Here is a 22,899-nt window from a genome sequence, read left to right as displayed (position 1 = left end):
CAGTTCATGGACCATATGGAAAACAGTGATTAATCTCATGGTCCTCCAAACAAATAAATAGGAAAAACAAGAGGAAAAGAATGGAAAACAAAAACAGTTTACCATAGTGTCCAATCCAAGAGTCAGTAGCATCAAAAAGAATATTATAGCCCAGAATGGTGAGAGGGGAAGCCTAGTTAAGGCTTCTGGGTAAACCACGAAAGCAATTCCAGGACCTAGAAATGAGAAAAATACAGGCTGCGATATCTTGCATGCTGATTGAACAGAAAAGAGGGAGATATGAAGAGTCTAGTACATTATTACTTAGCTTGATAAAAGTAAAAAAGATCAGATTCGGTCTCTCCTATTTACAGAAAGATGTAACCATTACAGGATTGAGCCTCACATGATTGATTTCTGTTTTGACTGTTTCAAAACACTCATACACTTCTGCTTTCCAAGCTCCAAAATACATATGTGACCAGTATACTGCTATACTGATCCAAATAGGAAAAATAAACAAAATTGTGTACTGAACCTGTGCTTCTTTCCTGCTCTGGGACCAAATTCCTACTGCTGTCCCTTCCTATTTGCAATCCAGCCTTAGATCAGCACAGCAATCACCCACACCTCAGGGCCACAGGGAAAGGAAGAGAAAATCATAAAATCAATCATAGGATAGTTAGGGTTGAAAGAACTTTAAGATCACCCAGTTCCAACCCCCCTGCCAAGGGCAGAGATGCCTCACACTAGTCCATGTCGCCCAAAGCTGTGTTCAGCCTGGCCTTGAACACTGCTAGGGATGGAGCACCTGCCCCAGTGCCTCACCACCCTCACAGTAGAGTATCTAACCAGAACTTCCTCTCTTTCAGTTTAAACCCATTCCCTCTTGTCTTATCACTACAATTCCTGATGAAGAGTCCCTCCCCAGCATCATTATAAGCCCCCTTCAGATAATGGAAGGCTGCTCCAAGATCTCCACACAGCCTTCTCTTCTCCAGGCTTAACAGCCCCCATTTTCTCAGCCTGTCTTCATACGGGAGGTGTTCCAACCCCTGATCATCCTCCTGGCCCTCCTCTGATCTTGCTCCAACAACTTCATGTCCTTATGTTGAGGACACCATCTATCAAATTGATGCCTCTCCAATTTAGAGACAAGGATGTCGTGTGGGACAGTGTCGAACGCTTTGCACATGTCCAGGTAGATGACATCAACTGCTCTGCCCCTGTCCATCAGTTCTGTAGCCCCCATCATGGAAGGCCACCAAATTGGTCAGGCAGGATTTCCCCTTAGTGAAGCCATGCTGGCTGTCACCAAGCACCTTGTTGTTTTTCATGTGCCTTAGCATGCCTTCCAGGAGAATCTGCTCCAAGAGTTTGCCAGGCACAGAGGTGAGACTGACTGGTCTGTAATTTCCTGGGTCATCCATTTTCCCCTTCTTGAAAATGGGGGTTATATTTCCCTTTTTCCAGTCATCGGGAACTTCACCTGACTGCCATGATTTTTCAAATATGATGGCCAGTGGCTTAGCAACTTCATTCGCCAGCTCCTTCAGGACCCGCGGATGGATTTCATCAGGTCCCATGGACTTGTGCACGTTCAGGTTCTTAAGATGGTGTTGAACCAGACCCTCTCCTACAGTGGGCCTAGGGTCTTCATTCTCACAGTCCCTGCGTTCGCCTGCCAAGACTCGGGTGGTGTGGTCGGAGCATTTGCCAGTGAAGACTGAGGCAAAGAAGTCATTAAGAACCTCAGCCTTTTCCAAATTCAGGGTAGTCAGTTCTCCTGATAATTCTGGAAAGAGCCCACATTATTCCTAGTGTGTCTTTTGTTTGCAACATACCTATAAAAGCCCTCCCTACTATCTTCCACATCCCTGGCCAGACTCAGTTCTAACTGGGCCTTAGCTTTCCTAACTTGGTCCCTAGCTTCCCAGACAACACCCCTGTACTCTTCCCAGGCCACCTGTCCTCAATTCCACCTTCTATAAGCCTCTTTTTTCCCCTTTAAGTTTGCTCAGCAGCTCCTTATCCATCCAAGGAGGCCTCCTGGCCCTCCTGCTGCATTTCCTTCTAGTCAAGACACTAGAGTTCTGAGCTTGTAGCAGGTGATCCTTGAATAACAACCAACAGTCCTGGGCTCCCCTGCCCTCTAGGGCTGTATCCCATGGAACCTTACTAAGCAGGTTCCTGAAGAGGCCAAGTCTGCTCTCTTGAAGTCCAGGGCAGTGAGCTTGCTGCACGCTCTTCTCACTGTCCTGAGGATCTTGAATTCGACCATCTCATGATCGCTGCAACCAAGGCTGCCCTGGAGCGTCACATTTCCAACGAGCCTTTCCCTGTTGGTGAATACGAGGTCAAGCATGGCACCTCTCCTTGTCGGCTCCTCTGTTACTTGCAGAAGGAAGTTGTCTTCCACACAATCGAGGAACCTCCTGGATTACTTGTGCTGGGCCGTACCATCCCTCCAACAGATATCGGGATGGTTGAAGTCCCCCATGAGAACAAGGGCCTGCGAGCGTGAGGCTGTTCCTATCTGTCTATAGAGCGCTTCACCCACAGAGTCCTCCTGATCAGGTGGCCTGTAACAGATCCCCACAGAACCCATCACAGTTCTCCCTTTGACGCTAACCCACAAGCTCTCTGTTGGCTCTTCACCCAGCACCAGGAAGAGTTCCATATTTTCCAGCCTATCATTGACATAAATAGCTACTTCCCCTACTCATCTGCTGGGCCTGTCTTTCCTAAAGAGCTTATAACCTTCCATTCCTACACCCCAACCATAGGAGCCATTCCACCATATTTCTGTGATCCCAACAATGTCATATCCCCATATGCATGTGCACTTATCTAATTCCTCTTGTTTATCCCCCATACTACAGGCATTTGTATAGAGGCATCTGAGCAGAGTTCCAAATGAAGCTGACCCATTACTTGGAGCAGCTGAAGTAGCTCTTCATTTCTCCAAGCATTTATGACAGGTGCTGGCAACTGCCTGGGAGCATTGGAATGGAATGATGCCCTCCTCCCCCAACACATCTAGTTTAAAGCTGTCTTGACCAGTCTGGCAAGCCTCCTACCAAAGCAGTTCTTCCCCTTCTTTGTCAGACCAGCTCCACCAGCCCCCAGTAGACCTGGCCTCCTAGATTGAGTCCCATGTTCTAAATACCCAAACCCCTGACTATGGCACCACTGTTCTAACCATTTATTAACCTGCTAAATCTGCCTGCCCTTTTCAAGGTCCTCCCCTTTGACCTGGAAGATTAGCTATCTGAGCCCCAGAGCCCCTAATCACCTTTCCCAGGGCTCTGTAGTCCTTCTTAATTATTCCCAAGCTACTGCTGTATCTACGACTAGCACACACATGGACCACAAGAAGCGGGTAATAGTCAGTAGGCAACACACCTCCCTTGAGACTCAATCAGGCCAACAGATGAGTGCCTCTGTGCCTTTTAAAGTAGAGTCCCCTACTACTATGACCCTCTGCTTTTTCCTGGAGGCACCAGTAGTGATCCTCTTTACCACTGCATCAGCCAGTTGTTCATGTGATGAGGTGTGTGTTTCCTCATTAGGCCCCTGCAGAACTGCAAAGCAGTTCTGGGTGGGGACATCAGATTTAGGAGGAAGCCCCTTGATTTTAATTGTCCTCTTCCTCCTTTTTTTGATGTTTTGGTTTTTGTTACTAGCTCCCAGCTTCCTATATTAACACCCTCCTTTTCTATATGAGCTATGGTGGACACTTGTGGCCCCTGTACAGTCGGGGCCTGGAGCAAGCCTTCCAGATCCCTCTCAGCTTCCCTGATATCTTGCAGCCTACTGACAGCGTCCCGCAGCTCAGCCCCTGCTGCAGGAGGACCTCCACCAGGGAGCACCGGGTGCAGCCCTGCCCATTGGGCACCGTTCCCTCACAAGACCAGTGCAGGCACTCTCTACACTCCGAGCCCTGCGCTGCAGCCTCCCCTCTCATCGGCTCTGTCTGGGTGCCTACGCTGGCCACCGCCGGGGCAGACAGAGCAGAGCTCCCAGACCGGGCCCTGACCCTGAAGCAAGCACTCACTGTTCTCTTGTGCTGCCGGTGCCAAGTGCAGCGCAGAGCTCCCTCAGTGGCTCTTGCCAAACAGCATCGAGACACGTGAATGCTGTGCTTTCCCACACTCCAGTGTTGAGGGCGTACTCTCTGGATACACTCACCTCAGCAAAACACTCTTCTCTAACTCATCAGCACACAGTCAAATGAGAAGGACAGAATGTAACAGATGCACAGAGCTGCTGATGCCAGACACAAGGTAATCACTACCATGAATCTAAAAAATCCACAAGAAATTCTGAAGCAACACACAGCTGGAAAAATTAGATGGATCTTTTAAAACCTTATCCAGGAATTTTCTTTTCTTTGTCGGTTTGATATCTTGGGCTATAATTTGTATTGACTGCAAGAAAAAAGTTTTTACAAATCTACTTCGGTTTGCTTGGGAGAAAAGGCTGCAGGAATGTAGTAGCAGTGTTACAGTAGATGGCACTTCTTCCCTATTTATCCCTGTTAATGGAGCACCCACTTAGAACACACTGAAGGATGTTTGCCGTGAGAGTCCAGTTGTACTGGTGCCATGCCCCCATGCCATGAGAAGGGTCTCCAAGCTCACTCTGTCCTGGTCATTTCTAACCTGGATTATTGTATCCCATTCCTACAATCCTTCACGCTGTTTCTGTTTCAGAGAGAACTGCTGCTTTCTCACACCAAAAAAGTTATAGCACATGTCAAATAATCTCCATGAGCAACTCATCAAGTGTTTGGCGGTTCCTTCTGAGCAGCAGACATTTGTTAACACAATAAAACAAAACAAAACTCCGAACAACACAGCACATGACTCAGTAAGTGTTGCTGCCTTTAAAATGTGCTGCAGAAAAATTGCTTTCTGGAATAGGAAAGTGCGTGTAGAACTACTGTGTATTCACGAGCACGTTCTTTCATCTCTTGATTAAAGATTTCTTCTTGGCTATTAGGGATAAGGGCTCTGTTTGTGCTAGGTTCCTGCATGTAGAAGCTTAAATAAGTGTTGGAATAATGAGTTCCCATTAATCAGTTTTAGGAAAAATTTAATTACAGAACATGAAACCACACATCTCTCCATCTCAGCCCCTCAGAGCTCTCCAAGATATCCATGGCTGGAAGCATCCAGCCACAGGGAAACAGTCACAGAGAGACTGGCTCCCATCATCTCCATCTTTGGAGGCTTAGGTGGGTATGGACTCTTCCTAAAATTCTATTAAAGCCAGGAAAACTTGAAAGGTTTGATATGTATTGAAATTTGAAAAGTTAAATGACCTTGAACTTTCATTTTAAATTACTCAGATTTTTCAGCTGCACTATGTTCTCAATCAAATCGATAGTAGGAAAAAAAGTTAGATTATCTTACCTTTCTCTCCATGATAACTGGTTTATTCACTCTCTTCCTACTGTACTTCCCACTTTTGATACCTGACCTTCATGAAATATTTTTTAGTGGCCTCAACAGGCTCTTACAAATGCACTGACAGCCCTGCAATAAGATTGCCTAGTAACAGCTTTTTTCCCATCCCTTGGAACAGCTGCTGGAACAGCTGGAAACAGAACACTCCAGCCTGCAACTCATTGCTCACCCAAAGGCCACCAACAAGCACTCAATAGAAGGGGGTTTGTGATCCACTGTGCTAAGCATTATGTCATTGCCAAGGAGATGAACCAGCTGAACCAGTTTCCTCCACCATCCCCAACAGCTATGTCTGTCCATCCCCTCTCTGTCCATCTCTCTGGAGCTTCAGCTTCACTCAAGCATAGTTTCTTCGACTTTCCTAAGGAGACAGGCTGAGAGAGCTGGGCTTGTTCAGCCTGAAGAACAGAAGGCTCCAGGGAGACTTTAGAGCAGCTTCCAGTGCCTAAAGGGGATGACAAGAAACCTGGAGAGAGGCTTTTACAAGGGCAGGCAGGGACAGGACAAGGAGGAATGGCTTTAAAATGAAAGAGGGAAGACTGAGATGAGATCTCAGGCAGAAACTCTTCCCTGTGAGGGTGGTGAGGTGCTGGCACAGGTTGCCCAGAGAAGCTGTGGCTGCCCCACCCCTGGCAGTGTTCAAGGCCAGATTGGACGAGGCTTGGAGCAGCCTGGTCTAGTGGAAGGTGTCCTTGCCCCTGGCAGGAGGTTGGAACTGAGTGAGCTCTAAGGTCTCTTCCAACTCAAACCGGTCTGGAATTCTATAATGATCCCATGATGACTCTAACTCATTACAAGCAATTTCAGTAAGTCAATGTGATTCAGATTTTACAGTTGGGTTTTTTTTGGGATTTGTTTGTTTCAGGATGGAAGCAAAATCTAAATTGAAAATATTAATAGAAATATTACTCTTAAAACACTTGGCCTTACACAGAGTTTTCCAATCATAATGGTGTAATACATCCAGAAAATTAGGGCAATGGTAGAACTTTTCTGTTTCCTCCTAGCCAAATGTCAGATAAAAAAGAAGAGATGAGGCACTGCAGACTGAATTGATATCATATTAACTTGCAACTGCCGTATCCCTTACTACTTCCTATCAAGGAATAATTTGCTAGCTAGCAAAATATGAAATATAAAATATAAATATGAACTTCTCCTCTCAGACCCTCCAGTTGAATCCACAGCAGCACTAGCAGTCCATCCAAGCACATCTCAACTGCTCCAAACCCCAGATAAGTTGACTCCCTGTGACTGAACTGCAGCCCATGAGTTTCTCCTAACCTCAGCTGCTGGGCTGCCACATCATGACCAAAGGAGCTGCAGAAATTGCATGTGACCAGTATGTTTATTTGCACCGAAGATGCAAATTCTGTGGGATTATCCATGTTGCCATTTAAAGAGAAGGAATAAGCAAAAGGAAACTAAGAGGACTTTCATTTTCTTAACTGGCAGCAATACCTTGTTCCCTCCTCTGCTGATCTCCTCTTGACACCTGTAGCAGCTGATTTCTAATGAACAATTAGAAACATTCTGAGAAAAAGTATTTTTTGCGAAAAAATAGTGTTGCCTGCTTCAACACCTCTTGTTCCAACAGCTACAGGATTTCTGAGTCCCCAGCCCAGGTTGTCTGTTTTCCAGTTAGTTTCTACATCATTGTTAAGTGCAAATTAATCTTAATATCTTAGAATCATAGAATCATAGAATAGTTAGGGTTGGAAAGGACCTTAGGATCATCCAGTTTCAACCCTCCTGCCATGGGCAGGGACACCTCACACTAAACCATGCCACCCAAGGCTCTGTCCAACCTGGCCTTGAACACCGTCAGGGATGGAGCATTCACAACTTCCTTGGGCAACCCATTCCAGTGCCTCACCACCCTTACAGTAAAGAATTTCTTCCTTAGATCCAATCTAAACTTCCCCTGTTTAAGTTTGAACCCATTACCCCTTGTCCTATCAGTACAGTCCCTGATGAATAGTCCATCCCCAGCATCCTTATAAGCCCCCTTATACTACTTACTACTGAAAGGCTGCTATGAGGTCTCCACGCAGCCTTCTCTTCTCCAGGCTGAACAGCCCCAACTTTCTCAGCGTACCTTCACACAGGAGGTGCTCCAGTCCCCTGATCATCCTCATGGACCTCCTCTGGACTTGTTCCAACAGTTCCATGTCCCTTTTATGTTGAGGACACCAGAACTGCACACAATACTCCAAGTGAGGTCTCACGAGAGCAGAGTAGAAAGGCAGGATCACCTCTTTCGACCTGCTGGTCACGCTCCTCTTGATGCAGCCCAGGATACCGTTGGCTTTCTGGGCTGCAAGCGCATGCTGCTGGCTCGTGTTGTTTCTCATCGACCAACACCCCCAAGTCCTTCTCTGCAGGGCTGCTCTGAATCTCTTCTCTGCCCAACCTGTAGCTGTGCCTGGGATTGCTCCGATCCAGGTGTAGGACCTTGCACTTGGCATGGTTAAACTTCATCAGGTTGGCATCTGCCCACCTTACAAGCGTGTCAAGGTCCCTCTGGATGGCATCCCTTCCCTCCAGCGTATCAACTGAACCACACAGCTTGGTGTCATCAGCAAACTTGCTGAGGGCGCACTCAATCCCACTGTCCATGTCACCAACAAAGATGTTGAACAAGACCGGTCCCAACACCGATCCCTGAGGGACACCACTCATTACCGGTCTCCAGCCGGACATCAAGCCATTGACCACAACTCTTTGTGTGAGGCCATCCAGCCAGTTCTTTATCCACCAAGTGGCCCACCTATCAAATTGATGTCTCTCCAATTTAGAGACAAGAATGCCATGCGGGACAGTGCCAAACACTTTGCACAAGTCCAGGTAGACGACACCAGCTGCTCCACCCCTATCCATCAGTTCCGTAGCCCCATCATAGAAGGCCACCAAATTGGACAGGCAGGATTTCCCCTTAGTGAAGCCATGCTGGCTGACTTTTCGAGAATGACCTACAAATATTACCATACAGAAACTATGAAAAGTCATTTTGATTTCTATCACCTATCTGTGTGCTGTCCTGGATTGAGGGGGATAATACTGAGAACCATCCTCATAGAGAAACTCCTCCCTTCCTACCTCCTGCTGCGTCATACCAAATCAACACGAAAGCACCGATGCTTCCATCAGTCACACTTCTAGCTCACATTCAGGTCTACCAATTCAGATCTTTCAGATCCCCACTAGTAACCATCTCACTTCACTAATCAAGACCTTTTAATCAGTTCTTCAGAAATTTTTTACTTCCCCATGGAGGCAGCTCTTTGCTCCCACTTTCAGAAGCTCAATCCACCTCTCACACCATGGTTGTCCCACTTTTCAAAAGGCGAAGCCCACTGTGCTCTCAATCCAAGATTCCCACCACCAGGGACAACTTTTAACATGAACAGGATTTGACAAACAGCAGCAGAGACAAATGAGAAGGCCAATAATCCCTTACACTATGTGAAGGAAACATCTCACCCTACCTCCCATCTGTCATTTACATAAAGATTTGAAATGAGTCTCAGCTTGCTTCCTTCTTCCAAAGAGCCTTGAAAAGAGGCTTGAGGTAATATCTTGACTTCCCAATGTACCTTTTCCAGTACATAAATGCCTACAGCTAGTTTACTAACCCAATCCATTTTGAAGCCATTATTCCCACCTCCAATGTCAAAGTCATCATTAATAACAGAGCTGAAGGTGCCATCAGATGCCTAAATAATAAAGCAGCAGTGTACGCTACCTTGGTCTGCCACAGCTTCAATATTCACTTTGAGTTCATTCGCCATGAAGCCAATAACTGAGAAGATGACAAAACCTGCAAATATACTTGTGGCACTGTTGGTACATGTGACTATCAATGTGTCCCTGAAAAGAAAACAAACAAGAAGCCATGTCACCTTGTTGCAATACATGCAAGGAAAGGTTTTATATACGTTTCAGGAGTCTCTCTCATGAGCACGCACATCCTGTGGGAACTTTTACATTTACCAAGCACATTTTATGCTGATCAAAGATGACAGAAGTCTTACCACCATCAGTAAACAGCTGTGCAAGTTTCCATCACCCAAATCTCTCACAGGAAACCACAGGCCACGCAGAAGGTTCAGCCTTTGCTCTCTCCAAACGAGATAGCAATGATGACATGATTCGTAATACGGTGGTTTACTCTTTGATGTGGGCACCTGCTCACTATATTACATACAGACTAACCACCACAGCACAGGTAAGATAATTTCTGTCCTGTATCTTTCCTGTGCTTTATACACAAAATTCCAGGGTTAAGCTTTCTGTGCCTTGCAGCACTCACTGAAAAGCCTGCCCATCCATAGAGGATTCCCTGGTACAGTTATCCATTGCTTTAGGGGAATCTCAAAAAACCCACCCCTGAATATCATACTACACTGGGTAAGTACATGTCACTTGCCAGGAAACCAGCCGTCATGATCGTCAGCCATAATGATTACATTCTTGATGGGATTTGTATTATTTTCTTCATTATACATGCTTCCAGAAGACTCCCTTAAACTAGTACAACTCAGAAACAAACAGATCACTTGCTTTAAATGTTTGTGAGGGGTTTAAGTTGTCTAGAATTACTTATTCCTACTGCTATTTGTCAGGAACAGAATGAAACATAACCCAAAAAGCTGTCAAGAACCTCACTGAGCTGGCAAACACCTGAAATTTCTAACAGACCATCTCTTAACAGGAATGATTAGGTTAATTCTTCAGGTCTACAGAAAAAAAATTACAATCTTCTGTTTGGAGTCCTCATGTGTTAACCTTCTTCCAAGGCCCAGATAAGTTTAAAGTAAAATATTTTAGGCATGCATTATGAAGTGAATTTATGTAAATTTTCTGCAATTATAGATTGTTTAATGGTGTTTAAAATTAATATATAACTGAAAACTACAATTTTATCTACAGTGTTAGAATGTTAGGAATATAAGCATTGAAAGAGAATAGTCGTGCTTCCTTCCAGCATTCAGGATGTGTTGTAAAATTGAAAGCATTAGAAGTAACTATGTTTTGCTAATTATTTCTGCTTGTCTCCCATATCCCTTTCTGACATAAGTAAAGCGTGTATTTAGTACTAGACATGCAAGATTTTTTTACTTCATTACCATGTGTTTCAGTCAAAACTTCTAGTCACATTTCCCAAACTCCACAAAACGTTGCTAAATCAATGCACAAAGATAGAATGAGGCTTCTCCCATTTTTTTTGCCCTGATATTCTGAATATATTAATTTATCACCAAAATAAATCAAAGCCCAGGACAAGCCTTGTCAAAAACAGGACCCAAGGGATTGCTGGGAGGGAGTACACAATGCTGTCATTCATCTGTATTTTAGGATAATTTTCTTAAATTATTTTTGAACACTAGCAGGAAAAGTTTCTGTAATTCATTTTTAAAATCCCAATCCCCATTTCTTTTTAAAGGTATTTTGTATACGGTACTTAGATGTTATAGGATATGGGAGTTCAAATCCCAAGGAGTATGTGCTTTAAAGTCTTGATTCAGGAACGTTTTTAAGCATACCCTTGGGACTGTCTTATGCATGCTGTTGGCTGGCCTGGATCAGCACCTCTGTCGCAGCAGGAATCAGTAGAGGTTTGCTTCAGTGCAAACAAGACTGGCTTTAAAGACAACCAAATATCAGTGAAGCATTCTACTTATCACACTTGCTTTTATTTTTTCCCTCTGCAGACATTTACCTGATGTGCTTTTTGATGAAAAACTCTACTATGCCACTAGAACCATGACTTATTTCTTTATAAAAGCAATTTTCAATTTCACAACTTCAAAAAACTTTATACGTGTAAAACCACACTAAGAGGAATTGGGGGGGAAAGGAGGGACAAACAATATTTCGGAGAGACAAGAATCACATCTATGGAAATTGCACATTAAACTCCTGCATGTCTCACAAGGACAAGCTTTGGCTTGTGGCCAGCACACAGACTGTTGGTCAGCAGAGGCTGGCAGCTGTGACAGGATTTTGTACCACTGCCTATGGCTGTTGACAGCTTCACAGGTTGCTTTTCAGCCTAAAACTGCTGATTCTGAAAATCAAGAGCAAGTAAGAACTACAAAAAGCCTAAGGCTCATCTTGAGATGGTAGATTAGGACCTGGAGAGAACATAGAACACACACACACACAAAAAAGATTCAAGAAACAAAACAAATAGAAGAGAGAAAAAAAAGAGAAAAAAAAAAAAAAAAAACCGACAACCTCACACAAAAAGAAAAAAGAGGGAAGAGGGTAAAAAAGGGGAGAAGAAAAAAAGAAGGGGGAAAGAAGGAGAGAAAAGGAGGGGGAAGAAGGAGAGAAAAAGAGGAGGGTCCTTCAAACCAGATGTCTGCAAGTTGGAAGACAATTTTTGGATAAGATCTATTCAATAAGACCAATGGATTTCACTTGCGCATACCTGTAGCAGTTATTATGAAATTTGTTGTAAGAAGAGAGAGTAATGAGGCCTCCCCATGCTGCAGATAAGGAGAAGAAAATCTGAGTGGCAGCATCCTTCCAAACCTAAGATAGATAAGGAAATAGCATTGGCTTCAGGAAAGAATGATAGAAAGATCAACACCACTGTGAAATATTACTGTGAGGTGATTAACACAGTAGTTTAAATGAACTTAAGAGCAATTGACAGAACATTCAAAAGCAAAATCCAGGCTCTGAAATCCATAGTGCCCATTTGATTTGATGAGGAGTACTGTTCTTATTGAGCCCACATAAAATGAAAGTACAACCTCTGCTGTGTGTGGAATGCGCAACTATTAAAACTATATCACTTGATACATATTGGTTCAAATATATTCAGCATCGAAAATACAAATCAAGAGGAAAAATCTACATCAGGCACTTACGGTTTATCTGCCAGTGGCCCTAAGTAGCACTTTATCTTCTTCACGGAAGTAAGAACCTCAGTGTTGCTTGGTGTGCTACTTATGAATGAGGTTACATTAAAATTAGGGTAAATATCTATCATTAGGTGTACATCAAACAGCACAGCATAAGTTAGGGCTATTTAGACATGAGGACACAGTTTTTCTCCCATTAAAAGAAAAGACATGCTCAGTCAAGTCTTTAAAAAGCCATAAACAAAACAACAAAACAGCATAGTTCATTCTCTAACAAAGTTTTTCAAAGCCAGAAATTCCTTTGCATTTCTAAATACCCTGGAATTTCAAAGAAGTTTGTCTTACTTATCAGTTGCAAAATGTTTGGGGCATTGGTATTTGTATTTACAAGCTTTCCTACAAAGGCTGATTTTCCACCCAAGTCCACAGTGCAGACTTGGAGATCCAGGTATACGCACACACAGTGCACTTAGACACACACTAACCAGTGTGAAGGTATTACTTAAATGCTAATTTAAAAGTTACCAGCCAGCAAGCTGTCAGTCCTTCATCTGAGTGTAATATACATCTATTAATTCATGTTACATCACAAAGAAAAGTGAAAACAGACACTTGCCTGAATATTGTCACTTAGCCAGGGTTATATAAATATTCAGTGTATTCAGACAGCCCCATTTTGCAAAAGGCAGCAGTTCTCACCTCCTTTATTGCACAATGTGGGATCCAAAACCACTCACATTGAATGCAAAATTCATTTCTGTACTGCTCGCAAAAAGATTTGATACTCCACCCCCAAAGGATCAAAACACCCATTATTTGCAGAGGTAATAACAGAATTAAGATCTGCACAATTTATGAAGGAAACTGTTTTCAGCTTTGATTTATCAGCCTGTCAGTGTGATATCATGCTATCAGTAGAGGAAAAGCTTTTGTAGAAGGAAAAAATAGATAAATACAGTAAATTTCCTGTGGTGTGGCTAAAAATCCCTCTGAAATATCTAAGGGAAATGCTATGAATTCTAACTCCCAGCTCAGACTTCAGTCTCCAGACTCCTGCTTCAAGACACCCAAGACTGACAGAAAGGCACTCATGCTGTATCAGACAAGTACATGATCCATGAGTTAAGTCTGCAGACACAAACTCGTGTGTGGTTTCGAAACACATTTTACTGTCTTCACTGGCTACAAATGGTTTTTTAGAAACCAGCTGAAATCACGAGGCAGCAGAGCTGAAGCTCCAGCTCATACAGTCAAGAGCAAAGCCAGTCATCAGGTCCCTTCATTCTGCCTCTTCCTACACAGCACATAGCCTTGCTTCTTACAACATGATGAAAATGGGAACTTCGCTCTTCTGTGCCGGTATAAGTGCTATTGTGGAGTTAGGTTGGGATGTATCATTTGATTTTGTTAAAATGAATCTCTCATATGCATTATCCAGAGCAATCTTTGTTCAGTTAGTAAAACACACTCATCCACAGCACCTATCAAGAAACAGTTAAGTTTCTTATGTTACCTCTTAAAAGCTTCATGTGCTTGTTCAAGTCAAGGCAGCATCCAACAGACACGAACATATGAAAATCTATACTTACTTCCTTTTTAATTCCCTAATTTCCACCTTCTCAAAGATTCAGGTGAAGTATTCAGTGTGAAATAAATAACATTATAATATACGTTAAAAAAAAAAAAGTTATGCTTTTTAAAACATAGCAAACATTAAAAAACAAACATCATAGAATCATATAAGAGTTAGGGTTGGAAAGGACCTTAAGATCATCCAGTTCCAACCCCCCTGCCATAGGCAGGGACACATCACACTAAACCATGTCACCCAAGGCTCTGTCCAACCTGGCCTTGAACACCGTCAGGGATGGAGCATTCACAACTTCCTTGGGCAACCCATTCCAGTGCCTCACTACCCTCTCAGTAAAGAATTACTTCCTTATATCCAATCTAAACTTCCCCTGTTTAACTCATTACGCCTTGTCCTATCAGTACAGTCCCTGATGAATAGTCCATCCCCAGCATCCTTATAAGCCCCCTTCATATACTGGAAGGCTGCTATGAGGTCTCCACGCAGCCTTCTCTTCTCCAGGCTGAACAGCCCCAACTTTCTCAGCCTGTCTTCATACGCGAGGTGCTCCAGTCCCCTGATCATCCACAAATAACAAACACAAGTAATACCACTTCACCTAATATAAGGAACAAGTTTGCACAGATGCCAATCCTGCCTCTGCACTCAGAAATGCTTGTAACAGGCACTAAGAGATCTGCACGACTTATTCACCCCAGCAGAGTTACAAGCGCAACAAGAAGCCCACCATAGCATCGATCAGCTTCTCCCACTTTGGCGTGATGAAGTACCAGATTCCAGCTCCAGCTCCAGGTAGAGTTACTCCTCTTATAAGAAGGATGATGAGAACTACATAGGGGAACGTAGCCGTAAAGTACACCACCTGGGCAGACAAAAGAAAAACAGATTATTGAAAGGGCTTATTTGGATCCCTGAGAAGTGAGGGAGGAAATACAAGTGCTGTACTATTCCCTGAAGAAAGCAGTTACTCAAGCTCAGAGACAATAGCCAGGGGGTAAACTAGGAAGACAACAGGAAACCTATTCCCAAAAAATCTGAAGTTTTACAGCTCTTCTTGTTCCTAAAAAGAGGAATAACTTCAATAGCAACAGAGGTAACAGTTGGGATTCTAGACAGAGAGAGGAAGAAACAGCAGAAAGGAAAGTCTGGAGAGGAACATGAGGAATTTACAGCTGAATGAAAATATCCTTTTTGATTCTTGCCAAGAGTAAATTAACACAATTCAATTAAAATTAAATGAACAATGCCATTCAATAGCATTTACATTCCTGATTTTTTCAATGTATTTCTCCATATTTAACTAAGCCTACAGAATTTATATTACTCTTTGTATCTCTTAATCATTACATATCACTATGACAATATAAATGGTCCCAATGCAAAAAAGGAAAGTCAGTGGAGCGACCCAGTTAGACCTTATCATCATGATGTCTAAATACACAACAGAGGTAGAGCTTTTAATGTCTTAATAATTATCTATTACAGAGCAGAGCTCTCTCTGTAGTCAAATGAAAAGGCCAGTTAAGCTGTACACTCAAAAGCATTTCAAATCCTTTCCACATTAACCTCTGAATCTTTCAGGGACCAGAAACCTCCAAGATGCGTGACTTTGGAAACTGCTTTCCCAACTTTGTCTTTGCTGTTTCCTGCTTCAAGAAGTTTCCCTGAGGATTTTTTTGTTTGGTTGGGGTTTTTTTCTGTGTGGGTTTTTTTATGTGCAGTGAATATACTGAGCTCATCTATGCAGAAATAGAGGTTTTCTGCCCCTGACCCCAGAGAGTCAGTATTTTTCTTGGCCACTAAGGCTCACTGAAAGAAATATCTATTGCCACATCTAAACTCAAGTTATTCTCCTGTACATCATCCATTTATCGACTTTGGCTTTTCACAAACTAATTTTTCCTGTCATATGAAGGGATGGGGCAGGGAAAGAATCACACCTTTCCCTTGCTTCTCTGAGTCTCTGGATTTACTGGATTTACATTTTAATGACAATTCCCAAGCTACCTCCCAGTAGACATTGTCAGCTTCTAGATGCAAAGGGATGGCTTGGAATGAGAAGCCTTGTGCCCAGCTCAAGAAAATTCATAGCTATCTCTGCATATCCACTATCCTTATCCCAGGAAATATCTAGCTATTTCCCTCCAGCTTTATTATTTTAGTCTTTGAAAATAAGCTAGATTTATGCTCTATCACCTTCTAACATTTTAACCTATGTGCTAATTGCAGTAGCATTGATGGAGAAGGCTCAGATACTCCATTCCTGCAGGGTTCACAAAAAAGAACACTTAGATCAGTGCTGCTGCTTAAGGAAAAGCTGTGTTTCCCTGCTCAGATGCTGCCTGGCCAATCTGTGTGCCTGTATTTCCCCTCCAGTGAGTAGCACACTCCCTCCTGAGAGGGCTGTGAGTGAAAGGGCACGGCAGAAAACTGCAGGTGAGAGGAACAAGGGGCAATGTGACATGCGAGAGGTCAGGGAAGCAGAGCAAGAAGCTGGCCTGCGCAAGGAGTTGTAGAAACATGGCACACGGGTATTTGGGAAAAGAGGATACACAAAGCACTGCTCACACTCACCAGAGTCAATTTAAATTTGGTTCTGATTTTAAAAGATATTTAACACCTTAGTTTGCAACCCTATTTCCCTGATTCCAGCAAAATGAGAGATGATTGCCGGAATTAATGAACACCACGAGGAAGGTTGCTTTTGCCATCCAAGTGCTGAGCACAGCTCACGGGTTCATTTTAAACTTCCTGAAGATTAGGAAACAAATACTGAACCAGAATTTTCTCTATTTCTAATGTTTTGGCTAGACTGGAAAGCACAGCCAGGAAAAGGGCATTTCATTAATACTTAACCACTTAGTGAAAATCATTTTCAGTAATTTACTGCCTTAAACCAGAGTGTGATTCCTTACAATCAGCATGCTGCTTTCCTGCAAGTGGACAATTACAATTGTTTTCCTTACTTTTCCTGATGACTTGATTCCTTTAGCAAGGGAGGCATAGACAATCACCCAAGCTAGGAAAAGAGACAGTGCCAAGGGCCATCTGATCTCACCAGGATATTCAATCCCTGCTGAAATCTTCAGTACAAAGTACCTAAGAATAAATAAAGAAATTAGAAAAAAAAATCATTAAAAGAATAAAAATTAATGACAGCAACTGCAGGCAGTAATTCAGCGCCAATTCCTGCAGTATTTTGTTTTGCTTCAGCTATCTCAGTGGTTTCTCTAGAAGGTTCCAGTGATTCTCACTGTGAATTATTTTATTTATCTGCATTGCAGTAGTAGATAAAGATGCCAGAGCCAACCCTCCAGCTGAGCTACGCACCATAAGAACAGAGCACAAATAACCCAGCATCTGAAATTCAGCTGTCATGATTCCTTAGCCTAAAAGAAGGATATAATTTGCTGTCGATAACTGTTGTATTTTCAGCCTTCCAAACAGGGAGGTGTTGTCTGTTAAAGTGAGGTTTAGAGGAAGGTGAACATAGTGTCTTTAAATCAAGACAGATCTTACTTGAAGTATTCTTCACTTCCACTGACAAAGGTTTTGTTGCCTTCACTGGTGAAGTTAACCATAGTCAAGTTTGGATAGGCACTCATACAGAAAGTGGAGTTCTTGATCTGTATTTTTGGGTGGTCACCAATAATGCAGGAATCTGGGAAGAAAAGAGGAGGTGGAGGAAGAGAAAAATGACTTGCCTAGAGGTTTTTTTCTTCAGGTTGGGTATAAAATGACAACAAAAAGTGCAACACACAAGTCGAGGGTTTTTTTTTCGGGGGGTGGGTAATTATAGCTGAAAAATTCTATTTATCTTTGATGAGGAAAAATACAAATAAAAGAGGTGGGGAAGAGCCCATTTGCCGCAGACCACATAAAATCAGCTTGGAAAGAGATGGTGCCTCCATGCTGGGAACGTTGCCCAGCCATGGTTATCTGCAGTTTCCTCTGGCATCTCCCAGGGCCACAGCTCTGGTGGAGAAAGCTCTGGAAAACCACCATGGACACAGGGAAGGGGGAAAAAAAGAAATTAAATATATATATAAAAGGAAAAATATTTGTGGTATCAAACGAAAGAAATGGGGGGAAAGAAAAAAATGGGAGGGAAGAAATGGAACAAAAGGAGGGGAAAGAAAATGCACAGAAACGCGAGAAAAGGAAATGGGGCAAAAAAAAAAAAAAAAAAAAAAGAAAGAAAAAATAAAGAGAAAGAAAAAGAAAAGGAGGGAGGGGCAAGAAGACAAAACCCATCTGTCCCAACTTACCTAACAAAAGTTTGTTTTTATCTTTACAGTCTGGTGTGTTCCAGGGATTGTTGCAGGAAGCCCAGGGGAGCACGGGGACGAAGGATGCAAAAAGGTAGAAAAGCGTGTAGCAGAGAATGATGTTGTAGTATATGGCTATCAAGACCGAGATGATTAGCATCGCGATGCCACAGCCTGGGGAAACAGGCAGAGACATGGGGCTAACGTAGTCAAACCCAGGTGGGATGGGATTGGGGAGGGGGGCGGGAACCAGCGGAAAATTGAGCAGCGGAAGGCGCAAATTGGCACTCCAAACGCAGCTCGGCTCACCTTGCAGGGCGGGGATGGCTTTCCACACCGACACGGGGCCCTGGCTGGCGAACTGCCCCAGGGATACCTCCAGGAAGAAAATGGGGATTCCGGCCAGAGCCAGCATCATCAGGTAGGGGATAAGGAATGCACCTGGAGGAGCAGGGCAGGGACGAGACAACGACCTGAACTCATCGCAGCGGTGGGACTCGCCTCCCTGCCTGCACCTCTACCCCACGGCTGCTGCGGGCTGCGGACGGGGCCGCTCCTGCAAGCGACACCGGCGACAACTCGGCTCAGATCTGCCTCTAAATCATTACTCCCAATGGATTATTGATTGCCGGTGCCCCCGCCTCGGCGCGGGGGAGCAGCTTTCTACATCTCCAGAACCTCCTCGGGACAATATTATTGTTAAATGAGTATTTTAACACATCCTACTTCAGAGTTCTTAGGGAAAAAAACTAGTCCAGTGTGAGGCGTCCCTGCCCATGGCAGGAGGTTAGAATTCGATGATCTTAAGGTCCTTTCTAGCCCTAACCGTTCTATGATGATTCTATGAAAACAAAAACCACCTCACTGTTTGTTGTTACAGATTCATTTCGGTTTAAAACCGCTCTCACAGCCTCCACTCGAGAGTTTTCAACGACCATAGCCCTGCGCTCCCAGCTGCCGTGCACTGAACACGGCAATACCCACCAGATCCCGGCTTAAATAAAAGCCTCTGCCCAGGGGAACTTCTGCAAATAAACTCTGTTCCCTTCTCCCCTCCCTTAAAACTACTCAGGCACAACCCCCCTTCCAGTTTTTCTTCTCCTGCATCCCGGGGAGCAGCATTCGCCATATTTCAAATGGTTATTTTTCAACCAGGTTATTTAGAGATTTAAAAGAAATCCCCCAAACCTCACGAAATAAAAGAACGTCTCCACTCTTCAAACCTCCTCGTGTGACTTTCATAGAAACAGCTCGGTTGGAAATGACCTTTAAGATCATCAAGTTTCCACTTAGAAGTCCTTTGTCCCGTCCCCTCCTCCTCCTCCTCCCTCCGCTCATCCCCCCTCCCACCACCACCACCCTCCACCGTTTGCGGGTTCAGACCCGATAGCGTTTAAATCAGACGGGGGGGGGGGCGTAGTCCGCCCTCCGCGTGATCAACCTTCATCTTCCTCCCTGCCCGGCCAGCACCATTTCCAGGTGCTTTTGTAAGGAAAGCGCTACCTCTTAACGAAATCTTATCGGAGCTTCCCTGTTTTCAGAGCTGACCTTCAGGAAAACCCAGGCACGGTTTTCACCGAGGCGCTGGAGGTGCCCCCGGGAGCCGCTTCCCTCCTGCTTCCCCCCCCACTATGAAGGAGGGACCGGCTTGGCCACGCACATTACTGCAGGTAGAGAGAGACAGGAAAAAGCCGTCCTACCTCCCCCATTCTTAAAGGCCAGGTACGGGAACCTCCAGACATTGCCCAGCCCCACTGCATAACCCACCATGGAGAGGATGAAGTCCAGCTTGCTAGACCAGTTCCCTCTGGCTTTATTTTCATCCCCCACATCGTCTTCCTAAAAAGGAGAGGAAAAGGGGGAAACAAATAATAATAAAAAATATAAATAAAAAGAGAGAAATATCTTTTGCAAACAAGCCTCGCGCTGCTGCGGCTGCCGGGTGCTCTGGGGGGAGACACAGTCAGCAGCTTGGAGGGTCCCTTCCTTTCTCCCCCCTCCCCCTCAGACTCTCTCCGCTAGCGAAAACAGAAAAGCGGCTTTCGACAGAAGAAACCATGGCCTCGTCTCGGGCTGCTCCCGAGCGAGGGGAAAGCGGCGACTGCGGAGCAGGGGTGCCAGTGGCGCTGCGCCGCTTCGCCCCCGCCCTCCGGGGCGAACCGCGCAGGTCTCGGCTCAACGGATCCCTTCGCGGAGACCCCGGCCACCGCAATGCGCATCTCCCGGTGATGCTGACGCCTGCACGGCGCTGCAGGGGGTAGAGGTAGCCTAGCCCTAATTTTCCGCTGCAGCGAGGGTCCCTTCGCCCTCTCGGAGGGTGAAGCCCTCGGTGCCCTTGGACGGGTAAGGACCGAGCACAGCCAGCAGGGGCCCGGCTCTTTCCCCCGGCACATACAAACGAAGTGAAAACACCGCTTTTACAGGATGAACACCATCCCCACCTCCCCTTTCAGGGAAAACCCTGAGCTCCGGGGTGAGCCGGCACCTTCACGGCCTCGTACCCCACAACGCAGGGCACACAGGCTCTGGTGAGGTTTGACGGGTTGTGGGGTTCGGTTGATTTATTTCGCCGTCCTTTTTTGTTACTGCCAGGGGTTTGAGCAGCCCGCTGATGGGCATGGGGGGAGGAAGAGCATCCTTTGGCATCTGATGCCAGAACTTGGCCTCCCGTGGGAACGCGTCCCCCGGTGGGCGCACAGCGTGTACGACAGGTCGGCACCGGGTCATATCGACAGGAAGGGCTCAGTGAATGCATCGGAATTAGACTGTCGTTTGTACCGCCAGCCCCAGCCGGCAGTACAGCGCTGTCACTAAGATCCACTCTCCTCCCTTCTTTTTCCTCCTTCCCCATGGGACAGCCGCATTCTCGGCTGATTTGGACCCGATTTTAGCGCTCCACCCCAAATCGGTGCTGAGTGGCAAAGACCTCTCACTCCCACGACCTGAAAAGAGCCTTTAAGAGCCCTTTAAGGAGCCAACTTACCCCCTCCACTCTGCCAGGAAGAACAGAAGTGTTGCCGTCTGTGCCCAGTACCACGGTACTCTGGCTCAAGGTCACCCAGGCGCCTTTGGCGTTGTTTTGCTCCAGTGTGCTCTTACCAAGGTTTAGGTTAGCGTCCCCGTCTGTGCTTTGCAAAGCGGGAATTTTGCAGTGAGGGATCGCAGCTTGCCCTACGGGCCCTGCCCCGGGGCTGTGTTTGCATGGGAAGGTTTCCACAGATCCCCTCCGGAGGGTGGAATTGGCTTGCACCGGAGTGCTGCTGAGCTTGCAGACCCCGACTTTGGTCCTTTCAAAGTCATTTGGTTTAGCTTCTTCGGAGGGAAGTGTTTTGGTGTCGTTAGAGAGCGATGGGGAAAGCCCGGCCATCACAGCGGTGGCTGGAGATGGGACATTCTGTGGATCACTTTCAGGACTGATTCTTAGAACTCCCGCACCTTCATGAGGTCCAGGAGCAATGGCTTCAGGGCTGTTCACAACCTGCTTGCTCATATGCCTTTGACTGGTGTAATCCTAAAATGACAACGTCACATATTTTACCAAAAAGGAATATATATATATATATATACACACACACATACATATATGGACTGCACAGATTCTACAAATTTGTGTCCTGGACAAAACGCATGCGCTAGAGAATCTGGATGCTAAAGTGTTGCCGAATTTCGAGGTGCACCAGCCCACCTTCTTGGTCTGTCACTCAGCGTTAATATTGTGGGGAATAAACAGTAAGGTACACAAACACCCCCTCAAATCAACCGAACAAAAGCCCGCATCAGAATCTGCAAAGCTGTAACTCGAGTTTAAAGAAGTATTTCTACAGCACTGCACTGCCAGACCTCGTTAAATTTCACATCACGGCTGCAGGATGCTCCCTTCCGTATCACCAGTGTAGAAAGATTCTTTAATTTTACGCCCCATTTCCTTTCTGTCATTCAACAATGCACAGCGGCTTTCCTCCTCACCCTCTTCTTTTTTTTTTTTTTTTTTTTTAATAAAAAATAATAATTATACCTAGGCAATAGGCAAGCTGCCTTGTAGGGAGCCGGAGATGTTAAAAACCAAGGGAAACAGTGCTGCTGAGCAGGTCTGAGCTGGCTGTTACCCTTCAAAACCCAACAGCAAGACAGTGAAATGCAAAAATTACACACACACCCCCCAGCACAGAGCAGAATTCACACCAATAAGAGCCAGCTTTCCCTATTTGGTTTCTAACGTCCTCGCTTTCCCTATTCTGTTTCTTGTGTCCTCGCTCTCCCTATTCTGTTTCTAATGTTTTCAACCCACACATCTCTACAGTTTCTATTGTTTTTATTTTAAGCATTCCATACTAATTAAACAGATTTCTGATGACACTCCCACAGTCATCCCCCACCTTTCCCTCCAGTTTAAAATTAAAATGCATCTTGTTTTAATACCTTAAACCCACAGACAAACCCTGCCTTTCCCATCAGTTTACCGTTAGCTTTGCAAATACAGCTTCTTTTTAGAAAGCGGTGTCACCTAACTACTCGTCACTGCTCCAAGTTTTCTCTCCGGCTCTCCCAGCATCAGGAATGAGATCTACAAGGACTCGGTCGCGATCTGAGTGAACCTCAGGGTATCACCGATTCCCGCTTCCCCGGCAGCAGCCCTACCCAGTCTGCGGTCAGCTCCCGTCAGCGCCAAGGACAACTCCGCATTCAGCACCATGGACAGCTCACTCTATGGCACT

The 22,899-nt window shown here is 45.0% G+C and overlaps 1 protein-coding gene across 1 annotated transcript in view; it reads right to left on the bottom strand.

Annotated features, from left to right (window-relative positions):
• Window positions 1–21,674, bottom strand: part of SLC6A5 (solute carrier family 6 member 5) — a gene marked incomplete at both ends in the record, with an annotated part of 36,047 nt that extends 14,373 nt beyond the window's left edge. Inside the window, 10 exons of the mRNA XM_080619579.1 lie at window positions 103–215; window positions 9,196–9,320; window positions 11,887–11,990; window positions 14,644–14,778; window positions 16,883–17,015; window positions 17,436–17,577; window positions 18,185–18,358; window positions 18,494–18,625; window positions 19,885–20,023; window positions 21,168–21,674. Of these exons, the coding sequence (XP_080475705.1) occupies window positions 103–215; window positions 9,196–9,320; window positions 11,887–11,990; window positions 14,644–14,778; window positions 16,883–17,015; window positions 17,436–17,577; window positions 18,185–18,358; window positions 18,494–18,625; window positions 19,885–20,023; window positions 21,168–21,674 (1,704 nt within the window). The remainder of the gene's footprint in view (window positions 1–102; window positions 216–9,195; window positions 9,321–11,886; window positions 11,991–14,643; window positions 14,779–16,882; window positions 17,016–17,435; window positions 17,578–18,184; window positions 18,359–18,493; window positions 18,626–19,884; window positions 20,024–21,167) is intronic.
• Between the last annotated feature and the right edge of the window lie 1,225 nt (window positions 21,675–22,899).

This window comes from Psittacula echo (genome assembly GCF_963264785.1).
Source record: "Psittacula echo genome assembly, chromosome: 5".
NCBI lineage: Eukaryota > Metazoa > Chordata > Aves > Psittaciformes > Psittacidae > Psittacula > Psittacula echo.
Note: the sequence above shows the minus strand (reverse complement) of the source record. Positions and strands in the feature narration are given on the sequence as shown.